The sequence below is a fragment of the Hippocampus guttulatus genome, chromosome 20 (assembly GCF_054856545.1).
Source record: "Hippocampus guttulatus isolate MCC_2025c chromosome 20, RoL_Hgut_1.0, whole genome shotgun sequence".
In the NCBI taxonomy this organism is placed as follows: domain Eukaryota; kingdom Metazoa; phylum Chordata; class Actinopteri; order Syngnathiformes; family Syngnathidae; genus Hippocampus; species Hippocampus guttulatus.
In genome coordinates this window covers 4,811,434-4,824,278 of record NC_141280.1, presented here as the reverse complement: position 1 = coordinate 4,824,278, position 12,845 = coordinate 4,811,434, and the positions used below count along the sequence as shown (strand labels likewise).

At 44.7% G+C, this 12,845-nt stretch overlaps 2 protein-coding genes across 2 annotated transcripts; one reads left to right on the top strand and one right to left on the bottom strand.

The window, feature by feature from the left end:
- Positions 1-231: 231 nt before the first annotated feature.
- LOC147187660 (solute carrier family 23 member 1-like) lies at positions 232-6,229 on the bottom strand. Its single transcript, XM_086100703.1, has 12 exons — positions 6,110-6,229; positions 3,510-3,662; positions 3,254-3,411; positions 2,899-3,058; positions 2,651-2,832; positions 2,412-2,532; positions 2,193-2,349; positions 1,807-2,060; positions 1,525-1,689; positions 1,350-1,458; positions 1,083-1,178; positions 232-1,012 (listed from the first exon to the last, which is right to left on the bottom strand). Exons 1-12 carry the CDS (start codon positions 6,227-6,229, stop codon positions 813-815), a joined length of 1,875 nt encoding a protein of 624 aa, XP_085956829.1. The 3' UTR covers positions 232-812.
- Positions 6,230-8,408: 2,179 nt separating this feature from the next.
- On the top strand, positions 8,409-12,801 carry LOC147187659 (uncharacterized). Its single transcript, XM_086100702.1, has 7 exons — positions 8,409-8,487; positions 8,618-8,664; positions 9,228-9,318; positions 9,392-11,261; positions 11,362-11,458; positions 11,558-11,659; positions 12,462-12,801. The coding sequence occupies exons 1-7, from the start codon at positions 8,439-8,441 to the stop codon at positions 12,534-12,536; spliced, it is 2,331 nt and encodes a 776-aa protein (XP_085956828.1). The 5' UTR covers positions 8,409-8,438; the 3' UTR covers positions 12,537-12,801.
- The last annotated feature ends 44 nt before the right edge of the window (positions 12,802-12,845 follow it).

The following is a 12,845-nucleotide window of genomic DNA, read 5'->3' as shown; positions in this document are numbered from 1 at the left end:
GTGCAGCATCGGAAAAAAAACTGAACTGAAGGACACTCATCAATATGCCATTACAAGGTTGCATACAGAAGCGAGTCAGGTAAATGTCAAGTTACATACCTGTATACTTAAGAGAAATATGTGGCATGTTGATGCCTGACTGTGTTTGTACTTGGCTGAATGTGTGTGCAACTGATTACTATCCAGGAATCTGTCCACATTATTTATTTTCACACAGACTGTTATCTCTCATGGAATCTTATCAGGCAATATAATCAAGACTGAATGAATGCAGCGATAAAAACATTATTGCTGGCCACATATTCTCTTGCCAGAAAAATAGACTGATATGAAAGAATTTATGCAAAAGAAGCACCAATAGCACAAAAGGACAAAAAAAAAGAGACAACAACAAAACAAAGTAGATCCCCAACATATACAAATGTCAAAGGTGCAAAGTGGGACTTGTATCCATAATTATTGAACCTCAAGGACAGTTAGGAGCAGTCGAACCATTGTAGGTAACAGCATAGAACATAGCACACTAACCATTTTTCTTTGAGTGACAAGGCGTAAAATTAAAGATATGTTCCAAAAAACACTCGAGTGTACAAAAGCAGAACATTTGAGTGAACCATAGCTTTGGTTTAGCTTTTCCTAGGCCAAAAAGGACCAGGCATGGCTAAACTGTAGAGGTCAAGTCAAGTTACAGAAGCAGAACCTTTGAGGGTACTGCCACTCCCAATGACAAGTCACGGTATATCAAGCTGTAATGTGCATTATAGGCAAACCCGAAGATAAGAGTATAAAAAGTAACGGATGTCGCCAGCCTTCTAGGGCATGCCTTTGTCTGACTTGCAGAGAGGCTTTTGCTCTCCCCCCGGGCAGAACGGAATTTTGCGAACCCAAGGCAGTGACGACAGACGCCTTGTGATGCCAAAGGGGAGGTTGTAAATGTCGTCGGTTTCCAAGGTCGCAGAGACCTCCGGGTGCGTTTCGTCCGTGCCGAACAGTCCACGCTCGCTTTTGGTACCTGTATCACGGAAGAACTCTTTTGAAGAAGTGCGAGTTGACGGCTGAGGCTAATTTAGCCTTAAACCTACCAGGAATGGTGTTGTCCAGGAAGAACCCCAGGAAGCCTCCGACAAACATCGGAGTTGTAAAAAGGATCTGCAACACTGCATCCACTTCACTTTGGCCTGCGGAAAAACGCATCCAGACGTTTTCATAGGGTAATTAGGGCCAATGCTTGATGTGCGCTAGGACCACGAATGAGTCCTTGGAAAACCGTCTCCCCACAAAACCCAATGCATTTGAAAACTCATGCCTTATGGTGTCGTTTCATGTCAGTAAAAAGATGCGATTCATACCCGTGACCAAGACATTTGGATTCTTGGTGATCCAGTTCGGAATGACTAGCCCAGAAAACAAGGAGAAACCGAGCACAAAGTTGTTCCTGGAGGAATTCATATCTGTTGACTTAAAAAAAAAAAAAAAGTAAGGTCATGACTACTGGATAAAAAGGAAATAGTCACTCCGGGTTACCTGTAGGTTAGAGATTCCCGTCGCAGCGATGACCCCAAACATGATCAGGAACATCCCTCCAATCACAGGGTTGGGAATGGTGGAGAAAATGGCTCCGATTTTACCCAGGACCCCCATTACGATCATCACGACTCCACTGAGCAGAATTACCATTCGACTTCCCACCTGCACCACAGACACATCATCAGAAATCATTCATTCATTCATGTATTTCAAGGCACTGTCAAGCAGATACTTTGATGGCGCTGAAAACTTAAAATGATGTCGCGTTCTCTTTCAAACCTTGGTGATGCCCAGGGCAGCCACGTTCTCGCTGAACGAGGTGGTGCCGTTCCCGGTGCCAAAGGCCCCCGCCAACAAGCTGCCAATTCCTTCCACGCCGATTCCCCGGTTGATGGCGTGCTTGGGCGGAGGCGGCGCCCCTGAGAGCTTGGCGCACGCATGATAGTCGCCCACCGACTCTGCCATGGAGCACACGATTCCCGCCATCATGCCAATAATGCCTGCCAGGTTCACTGCCGGGGTGCCCCACTGGCCTGTGGAAAAAGGCGGTTCTCGATCAAGGGGTTCTCCAACTGGGGTCAGGGGTCTGTGAGCCATAGCTCGGCTGTCCCTTGGACCTAAAGGTTGGAGATGGACCAAATCAATGTGTGGATCGGAATGCTTACCCGGATAAGGCAGGACAAACCAGGAAGCCTGGGTAACCACGTCCCCCTTCACGTCAGTCCGGGCCTGGTGTCCGTATTGGTTCGGATCAGATGGCAGCACGTCGTAGATGGTGAGCAGGTGGCACACTAACCAGGAGACCGCAATGCCCAGCAGAATCTAATCGACATCAATTTTTTAGCATCGTACGGTAACTGTAGCGGAGTATTTTGAGGACCTACGGGCATCATCTGGAAAATGTAGAACTTTTTGGTGTGCAGCTTCTTGGCCTTGCTGTATGCAGGAATGGGCAGCTCGATGAATCGCAAGTACTGGGAGAACAGGATGATCAAGACTGCGGTCCTGTGCATTTTAGAAAAAAACGTTACTACTGCTTTACTGCGGGTGTTTGCAAACCTTTTGGGTCCGGGGACTCCTCAACACGCAGACAGACATTCCATTTCAAGTGTAGCAGACGCACATGGCTGAGATTCCCCAGTGGCTGCCGGCCCTGACTCCAGCCGCGTCGAACATGGACAGACCGATGAGGGAGATGGTGGGCGCGATGGTGAGAGGGCCGACAAAGCGCATCAGGAAGCCGACGAGGCCAGAGAATCCCACTACGATCTGCAGGAGGGAGGCCACCATGATGGAGCCTTGCAGCTGGGATGGGAGGATGGAACCTGAGAAATTATTCCATCAAATTTGACCATTTTTGAGCCGGCTTACTGTTGTCAGTCGGGTCCGCCACACTTCGATGAAAACGGGCGAGGACGTGTTCACCAGGGTGGCATTTTTGGTCCAAGAGGGACACTGGAATTCGGGTATGGACAACATGGCCAATGCTGGGGTGAGTAAGGCGAACGTGCCCCCCTGCAGGATGGGAAGCCTAACAAGAACAGGAACCAATGGTGAATTTTTTTTTTTATATATATCACAATCACAATCTTGAAAGTGTGCGTTATCCAATATTTTCAATCCTAAAATGATGAATTAGCATGAGCTTACATCACTGGGAAAATAACCACACTTCATTTTCCCAATGGTCCAAATGTTACACCCCTTGTGTTTAGCATGTTCACACCTAATGCCAAAGGTGACCTGCAGAATGGTGCACAGCCCCGAGACGAAGAAGATTGTATTGATCAGGTGACTCTGGGTCAAGCCGTCGTGCTGCAAACACAGGCTATCCGCCAAGATAAGCGGGATGGCGATGTTGCTGCCAAATGCTGTCAGGTAATGCTGTGGAGTAGAGAAGAAGCTCTGTAAATTGGACGGGGACGTTGCAAAACTACACTTTTTTATTTTTATTTTTTTTTGGCGACACGTTTATAAATCACCTGAAAGGCCAGCAAGACTAACAAGTACCAGGGCGGGGTCTGGGTCACACTGTACACTGTCACACTGTTGTTACGGTCCACTTCACCACTGTTTTCACCGATGAAAGGCTTGAGGGGCTCTGCCGCCCTGGGCTGGACTTTGTCCTCATCCATCTAAACACACGAAAAGAGCACTCAGAAAAACAAACCATAAATCCCTCCCAAAGCTCAAACAGGTAGCACTTACAAGGTCCTTAAACTTGTCATGAAATGATTAATTTAATGTGCAGTTCAAAAGAAGTTTGTTAAGTTTCTAAAAAGATGTTTGTTCTTACAATGTGTTCGTGAGATATATGAGCTAATTCGGCCTCTGATAATATTCGGAAATGTCTCTCCAATTGTTTGCGAAAGCTAATGCTTACCTCATATAGATTCACTGTTTGTTTTCTAGCTAAAATATGCCGTCTTTTTCGTGGTAGGTTTTACCGAGTTACTATTGCATGAGCAGTATTTTTGAGTCTTTATTTTGCACTTTTTGTCAACACATGTCTTTAATAGACATACCAAATGGATGGACACTACATATTTGCTTTATTGGCCCCTGAGCCTTAAGTTTGACACCACTGTATATCAATTTTGGCCAACCACAAACCTGAATAAAGTCATGTCTGGAAATATTCAACAATTGCTTTTTCTTAAAGTATTTGAATATATTTTATTATAATAACAAAAGCGCGCATCTCTGTGGATCAATACTCACAAACCATTGATGGTCTCAAAACGACCCTTTGCATAATAACACTTACAGGCTGTTGGCCCGTTAATGATTTTGATGTTTAATTTTTCATGTTAGGAGATTAGAGAGGCAATTGTTGTGAAAAGATTTTTAATTGCGGTAGGAAAAATACTCCAATGACTGCACACACAAAAGCTTCTAATTTTCTTTGTTGTTTCAAGTATGTGCCCGATGTGGCAATGAAATCATAGGTGTGACAAAATATGGCCAAAAGGTTTTTATGGTCTCCTCAGGACGATACGTGCTTCCAGTATACATACACAAAATTACCATATAGCTCTTACTTACTTGTAAATCTCACAACTAACATATATAACTAGCTTGCCTATCAACAGCCAAATTCCCTAATTAGCGAGCTAAGCATATTAACAAAACTAACAAAAAGATAGGTCAACAAACAATCTAGCTGTCAATTAGCGAGCAACTCGAGAAAGTCACATGTGTTATCTCTTTTTTTTTCCGTTTAACATGCTACCCAACTAGTTAACCAACAACAAGCTAACAACCAACTACTCAACTGCCAAATGACGTCTTATCAACAAATACGGACCTCATCTATCCAGCAAGCTAACTCAACAAAACGTGACTCTTGTAATTTGCATGTTACTTCCCCCCGCATAATCCTGCTGCAAAGTAAACGTATTCATAAACAAAGTAATTAACGAACCAACAAACTCCATCATTAGTACCAACCAGCAAGCAAACCTCATAACTAGATAATTCACAAACGCATATCTACCGATATAGCTATGTATCTATTTAACTACCTCAAGGAAGTCACTTAGAAACCAGGTATGCACTTAAGCTACTATTTGCTACTCGTTAACTAAAAGCGAACTATCAATGTAATAATTAACTAGCTGAATAAAGAAATACGGTTTGTCTTTCAAAATGTATTGTCAGAACAATAAAACTAGAAATTCAGCCACCTCCTTAGTCCCAATCTAGTTATATGATTATTCTAAATAACAAGGTTAGCCATTGAAATAAAGGTCAGCATCAGCATCAAGAGTGGAACAGGATTTGTTTGACACCTGTCACCCGAGGCCGGACACGATCGTAAATAACCGGATTGCATCTTGCTGACCTTTCACCCTTGTGAACAACATTTAATGTCAGTGTCACATTTAACAAAAAGGTTACAAAATGGAGGAAAGAATAAAGGGCCACCAGCAGTCAATTAGCTTTTAATTGACACGGACGTGCGCACATAAAGGTGTCGTGATGTTATTTGATTTTATTCTTTTTGGTGCAGCAAGAAGACAAAATGAGATCCACCAAATGCTCATTAATTATTAATACAAAAAGATTTTGAGTCAATGGTACTTATGCTCCACCATTTTTTACCTGCCCAAAGAGCTCACGCAGATAGAGTACTGAACTTTTTTCCCTTTCTACCTCACTTATTGCTCATATATATGAAAATACGCAAGTTTGGCCGACGAACTCCCTGCAAATGCCTTCATGCACACTTGCACACAAGCACACACGTCTGTCGTTAACTTCACATTACACGTGCTTGAGTAATTGAGGAATTCACATAAAATCGTCCAATAGAAACTACATTTCCATTCAATGGCTTTTTTTAAAATCCTTGAATATATAATTCTCCTGGAAAAAACAACTTTTGAACAAAACAATCAAAATCAACTCCACTTTCCAGACACCTTTCCTGTATTCTTCTCCTCGAAACAATTCTCAAAACTTCTTACTTACAGGTTCCGTTCTGGCCACGCGCAGCACACTCCTGTGGAGGCGAATTTGAGCAGTGTACACCAGACATACAACTCATATCGCATTTTAATCTGAATGCGGCTTTACCTACCCAAATAAACTCCTGGCAGTGTGGAGAGCCTTCATCCCCTTGTGTAATTGTTCCTGCGGCAGCAGAGAACGCAGAGGGAGGAGAAAAGGAAAATTGAGACACTTGAGCATTGCTGCTCATTGTGGTGGTGGGTGTGTTTGTTGCAAATGTAGTTGCATTACTGGTTTAATGAAATGAGGTTTGTCAAGCACACCATCGTTTGTCATTGCTGGCAGCTAATGATTGAAAGGACTGCATCCCTTCAAATGTTTGTTTTTCCAGGTCCAAGTTTCAGTCTTCACATTGACATCACGTGGCTAGTTTAGGAAACAAAGAGCATGGAATACTGTTCAAGACAGTGAACCCTTGTTGGAGACAAAAACCTGCTCACAATAGTATTGGCTTGCCCAAAAATGTTTAGAATGGCCGGTATAGAAAACATATTTAGCTCTCAAAATTCTACGATTGCAACACAGTAACTAGTGGGTTACTCTAGCATGTGAACGTTTTACGGGATTAGTCTGAGGCCCAAAAAAGGGTCTACTGACTTTTGAACACGAGTTGACTGAGATTGCTTGATTATGAACAGCCATATTCCGAGTAATAAAAGGGTGTGCGCACTTGTGCAACCACATTATCTTATTGAGTTGTGCAGGTTATACATCACATCAATGGTGAAAAATGATTAGGAACGATTTGTCTTAGTCACACATTTTCAGCTCTATGTCATGCTCAGGGCACAAAATACAAGCGTAAACAACAATAACGATAAAAAAAAAAAACCATCCTGGTAAATAACTATTACAGTGCACGTCGTGTTTTATCTGTTGCCTGTGTACTTTATTACATTGAAGAATAAAATGTGATTTAGCGTAATGCTTCTTGCTGCACTTTTCCCCCCTCCTTTTCTTTAATATAAAAAAGGCCAGGGAGCATCATCACAGGGCGTCACATGTGAGCGCACACTGTTGATGAGAATGTGGCAGGCCTGGATGATTGAATGCCGCTGGCTGCAGTCCCCCCGCCCCCCCCCCCCTCCTTCTTTATCCTCCTCATTCTGCTGAAGGCCATCTCACGACTCGCATGCACGATTCTTCTAACAAACACGGACATTGGCCCACCCCGACGGCTGCGATTTTAGCCCCCGTGGGCAATGCCCATGTCCACATGCTGGATGTCACATCAGACTTTTTTTCTCCCCTTGTTCTTCTTCTACAGTATCTGTTTGTGTATGCACTCATGGTCGACAACAAGCCACTCTAAAGCAGACACGCTCACCTGAAGTCCCGCTCCGCATGCCAGACTGTTCCAGGCACCGGCATACTATCACACCTTCTCTCCATGACGTGCATGTACTCAATGCCGACAACGAGGCGCTCTAAGGCCGCCATACCAGTGCACTCGTCACACTCGTCAGGCTGGCCTTTGTCACACCTTGTGTCATTCATTTATAAAGTCAAACGCCGTGTTGAATAAAATTGTAACAAAAGACATAACTAATACACATAAAAAGATAACTAATCACCCTTGGATGATGTCCACTGGAGTGTTTGACATCTGACCAGTGTGCATAATAGGGGGCTTAACCTCGCAGAACACATTTTTTTCCCCACCTATAAAACGGACAGAATAAAAATTTGAAAAAATTGATTTCAAACTACACAGGCGATTCAACTGTACACGCACACACACACGCACGCACACTTGCAGGGATACACTAGTTCAACTAAATCCAAAACAAATCTTAACACAAGGACCCGGATGACAAGAACAGGTGGCGACAATAAAGGCACATGAGGAAACAAAACCAAATATAATCCAAAAAAACCCGTTTTCTTTTCTCTCCGTCTCTGATTGCATTATCACAGGCTAAAGGTGTCCTTAAAGCTGCATTAAAACACATTAAAGTGAAGAACTACACAGTAAACTTAACAATGCATGCAATTATTTCAGTTTGAATGGTATCGCTTCTCGGAACGGAACTAAAAACGAAGGTCTGATAATGAAGTTTGCAGGGTGTGTGATTGCCAATAGTTGCCATGCCTTTGGGCGCCTCGCGGCATTAAGCCCCCACCCGCTGACAACTACCCTGTTCCTCTCAGTAATGTTTAAACTATCACCTGTGTGATGGCTTATTTCGTCCACAGGAGAAGAACAAAAACAAAGAAAACGAGTTGTTGCTGCTTCTCCCTGCAGGTCTAATGAGTCATGACATGAGCGTCCCCTCCCACGCTCCTTCCCTCTCCCCCCTTCCTCCCCCACTCTGAGCGCCTTTATATTAGAGGTGCTGCTCCCCTTCCCGCAGAAGCATCCCTCCCGCCTTATCGGGAGGCACACCGGATCTCACAAGATGACTCGGACTCCTCTCTTTCTGCTACTTGGGTTCGCTTTTCAGATAGGTGAGTTCAGCACCAAGGACAGTGACTCTGAGCACTTTTTTTTTACTGCACCTCTATTTTGTTGTTTTCCTTCCTTGCGTTTTGTTTTGTTATGTTTTTGTAAAGCCAGGCATATTTGTCTCTCGAGCAGGGAATCAAGCACTTCCAGTGGGGAAGGATGGCCAAAGAGAAGATGTGGTAAGTTACTGTATTATTTTGCATTAACATGGATGTACCGTATACGATACGGTATATAGGGCATATAGTATGCAGTACTGTATCCTGCGTGCAATCACCAATGAACGCATGAGAATGCAACCACACATGCATACAATCATTACTGTGCAGGAAGGAACTCACACTGGGTGCAATTATCCATATATGAAGGGTTACTTATTTTACTCCATACACTACAGTAATGAATGTAAAATACTAAATATTGTGAAAGTGTGCCATGCAGAAAGTTGAAGGAAAAATAAACTCAAATGAACAAAACTACTCACCCTTAGATGAGTGAAGAACAACCCAGGTGCAGATTACTGCGTGTGGCCAGGAGGAGAGTCTCCTTGTCCTACAATTTTTTTCTAGAAAACCATTTCATTATAATGTCGGTTAAAAATGATAGAAAAAGCACAAATTCTTCCATAAGGTTTTGTGGAATCTTGATAGCAAATGGATCCAAAAAAAAAAAAAAAAAAACTCCCTTGGCAGAGTACTTAGCATACTGCATAAAATCAACTCAAGGCTTATTTCTTAATCAGGTGACAAGATGTTTGGTGGAGGTTCTGTCCAAAGCATTCACCCACCCGAACACCCAATTGGACCAAGAGTGCAAGGAGATCTTCCAAGCAGGTTTGTGCCATGTTCCAGTTAGTTCAGCAAAAAGAATGGCAAACAGTACATGATCCATTTTGTCCTTTTACAGGAATTAAACATGCTCCGCTAGACAAGAAGAGCAAAGAGGCGACCAATGAAGAGCAGGCCAAAGATCACGCACAAGACATCCATGAACTCCAGAGCGCAGTAGAGTCGAACCGGGAAAGCGCAAAGAGTGAACGCAATCAGGAAACCTGGAGTCTGGAGAAAAGACACCAGGGAGACGATGGCGTGGAGGAAGAGGAGAAACGGGAGAAGAGAAGCAGCTGGAGGCCAGGAAGGTTCCACCAGAAGAAGCCCAAACGCGACAAGGAACCTTTGGGAGGAGAGTCCAAAGAGGAGGAGCGCGATGAAGAACGCAGTCAGGAGTCCTGGGATTTGGATCAAAGGAGCGACGATGACCTAGAGGAGCAAGACAAGCTCATTTGGAAGCCCTCAGATCAATACCACCCCAAAAAGAAGTTCCACAAGCGTGGAGATGAGGACTACGAACGCAGCCAGGAGTCGTGGGGGCTTGATGACGAGAAGGACAAGAGGGAATGGAGGCCTGGGACTTACCACCACAGGGGACACAAGAGAGATGAAGAACTATCAGAGGAACCAGATGAGGAACGCAGTCAGGAATCCTGGGATTTTGACACTAGAAGGGATAAGAAGGACTGGAGGCCCGGGAGATATCACCAAAGGAGACCCAAACGCGATGAGGAACTGTCAGAGGAACCAGATGAGGAACGCAGCCAGGAGTCATGGGGGCTCGATGACGTGAGGGACAAGAGGGAATGGAGGGTTGGGCGATACCACCAGAGGAGACACAAGAGGGATGAGGAGATCTCAGAGGATCTGGATGGGGAACGAAGCCAAGAATCTTGGGATTTTGCAACCGATGTATCCAAGAGAGACTGGAGGCCCGGGAGATTTCACCAGAGGAGACACAAACGCGACGAAGAACTCTCAGAGGTACCAGATGAGGAACGCAGTCAGGAATCCTGGGATTTTGACAGTGGGAGGGCTAAGAAGGACTGGAGACCTGGGAGATACCACCAAAGGAGACACAAGCGTGATGAGGAACTGTCAGAGGAACCCAGAGAGGAACCAGATGATGAGCGCAGCCAGGAGTCTTGGGATTTGGAGAATGACAGATACAAGCGGGACTGGAGGCCTGGGAGATACCACCAGAGGAGACACAAGCGAGACAAAGAGCTCTCAGAGGATCCGGATGAGGAACGTAGCCAGGAATACTGGGATTTCGACAGTGACAGATACAAGAGGGACTGGAGACCCGGGAGATACCACCAGAGGAGACACAAGCGAGATGAGGAACTGTCAGAGGATCCGGAGGAGGAACGCAGCCAGGAATACTGGGATTTCGACAGTGACAGATACAAGAGAGACTGGAGACCAGGTAGATACCACCAAAGGAGACACAAGCGAGATGAGGAACTGTCAGAGAATGCGGATGAGGAACGTAGCCAGGAATATTGGGATTTTGACACCGACAGATACAAGAGAGACTGGAGACCAGGTAGATACCACCAGAGGAGACACAAGCGAGATGAGGAACTCCCACAGGAAGCCCGAGAGGAACCTGATGAGGAACGTAGCCAGGAATCCTGGGACTTCAACGGGGAGAAGAAGTCCTGGAGGCCTTGGAGATACTACAAGAATAAGCCAAAGCGTGATGAAGAACTCTCAGAGGAAAAGTGGGAGAACTCAGATGGAGAACGCAGTCAGGAGTACTGGAGCTTCGACAAGAGACACAATAAAGATGATGACAAAAACCCTGAAAAGTACATTTGGAAGCCGTCGCATCAGTACAACCACAAAAACAAATACCACAAGCATGGAGGGGAGGAGGTGTCTGAAGATGAAGACCTGAGTGACGATTCAGAAAATCCAGAGGATAGGAGCGAAACCCTGGGGTATTTAATTCTTCTGACAGATTACAGTCCAAGTCCTCAGAAAGTGTAGAGATGACCTCTTGGTTTTACTCGGGGTTAAGCTGAGTGGTTGTTTTTGCAGATATCTGGCTGAGAAAAGAAACCCGTGGATCTACAGAGGCTACTACCATCCCGCCTGGTTCAAAAGGAATCGAGAAGAGGACGCTACCCCAAACAAGGTAGACCAGATGTTCACGATCAAGCGTCAGAGCAGTTCCAATTCCAAATGTCGAGCATCTAGACTTTTGAACGCGGTTCTGACTTTTGAATGAGTGCAGATGGATGAGGCGGCCAAGCTGCTGAGTCACAAAATCGACCAGCTCGCCGACCAAGAGGCATCACAAGGCGCCACGCATCCGAGGGCACTCACGCCGCATGAGGTTCGTCAGGCTACATTTATCTAAAAATCATGTCATCCCTCAATCAGACAACTGGATAACATCTCACGTCATCTGTTAAAGGTTCTTCGCAGCCTTGTCCCAGCATCGCAGAACACCCTGTCCTGATATAAAACAGCGAGAGAGCAAATTATAACGTGTATGTTAGGCTGACTTCAGCCCTAAATTCCGTGTCTGTGCTGTTCTCGTGTTGTCTTTTTGAATCATTTGTGGTCAGACTGACAATAAAAGCCTTTGAGGTTTGCCCAGGGTGTTCAAGCACCATTCTATGGTCGAAAATCAGCAGAAGATAACGTGATGTTCTGTGGGTAAACTATTTTCCATCTCGTGCTCGCTGACCCACTAAAGCCGCGGAGCACATCCAGTCGCTCCTTCACAAACACGCTTTAGGTGGGGGGAGAAAGGGCAACTCATTATGGAAATGTACATTCCACACACAGACATGCCAGGCACTTGCCGAATGAGTGCACATCAACAACTTGGCCTAGAAGTACTGACAATGCTAATATTTCCCCAGCAGAACTTTGGCACGGCTCCGCTGCCTGCATCTTTTATTTATTTTTCCCCCCCAAACAATTTTTTTTCCCTTCAATGGTTGACAGCACCTTTTTACGAGCCAAGCTTGCTGCACCGTCACGACCTCCCAGGGCCATCACGTCTCCATTAGAAAGACACGCGGTGGCTCCTGTGCATCCTGTGGGGCTAAACGATTAAAACCAGAGGAAATGGCTTGTCCGACCATATGGCCAACTGTACATTATTATTTATTTTATTTTTTTTGCAGGAGAAAGCACTGGAAAACCTGGCGGCAATGGATGAGGAGATGAAAAAAATTGCTGCCAAGTTGCATAAGGAATGAGCTACGCTTTCAAGGTTTACATGGAAAACAAAACGCCGTTCGTTTCGTCCGCAAAGTTTAAGTGTCTAAAAAAAAAAACCTAAAATGGAGCCGTGCTTAAAAAAAAAAGAATCAACGACCTTATTGCTGTATTTGTGTTATTTTGATGTGACATCCTAAACGCGTGCATGGGAATGTTTTTTTGATGTTTATCTATATATATATAGCAAGTGTCTAATTGACTGATGTCATTGTCTTTTCAAGTGTTTGTGTTCAATAAAAGGGTTATTCTGGGAACAAACACTTTTTTTTTAATCCTGTGCTGTCACG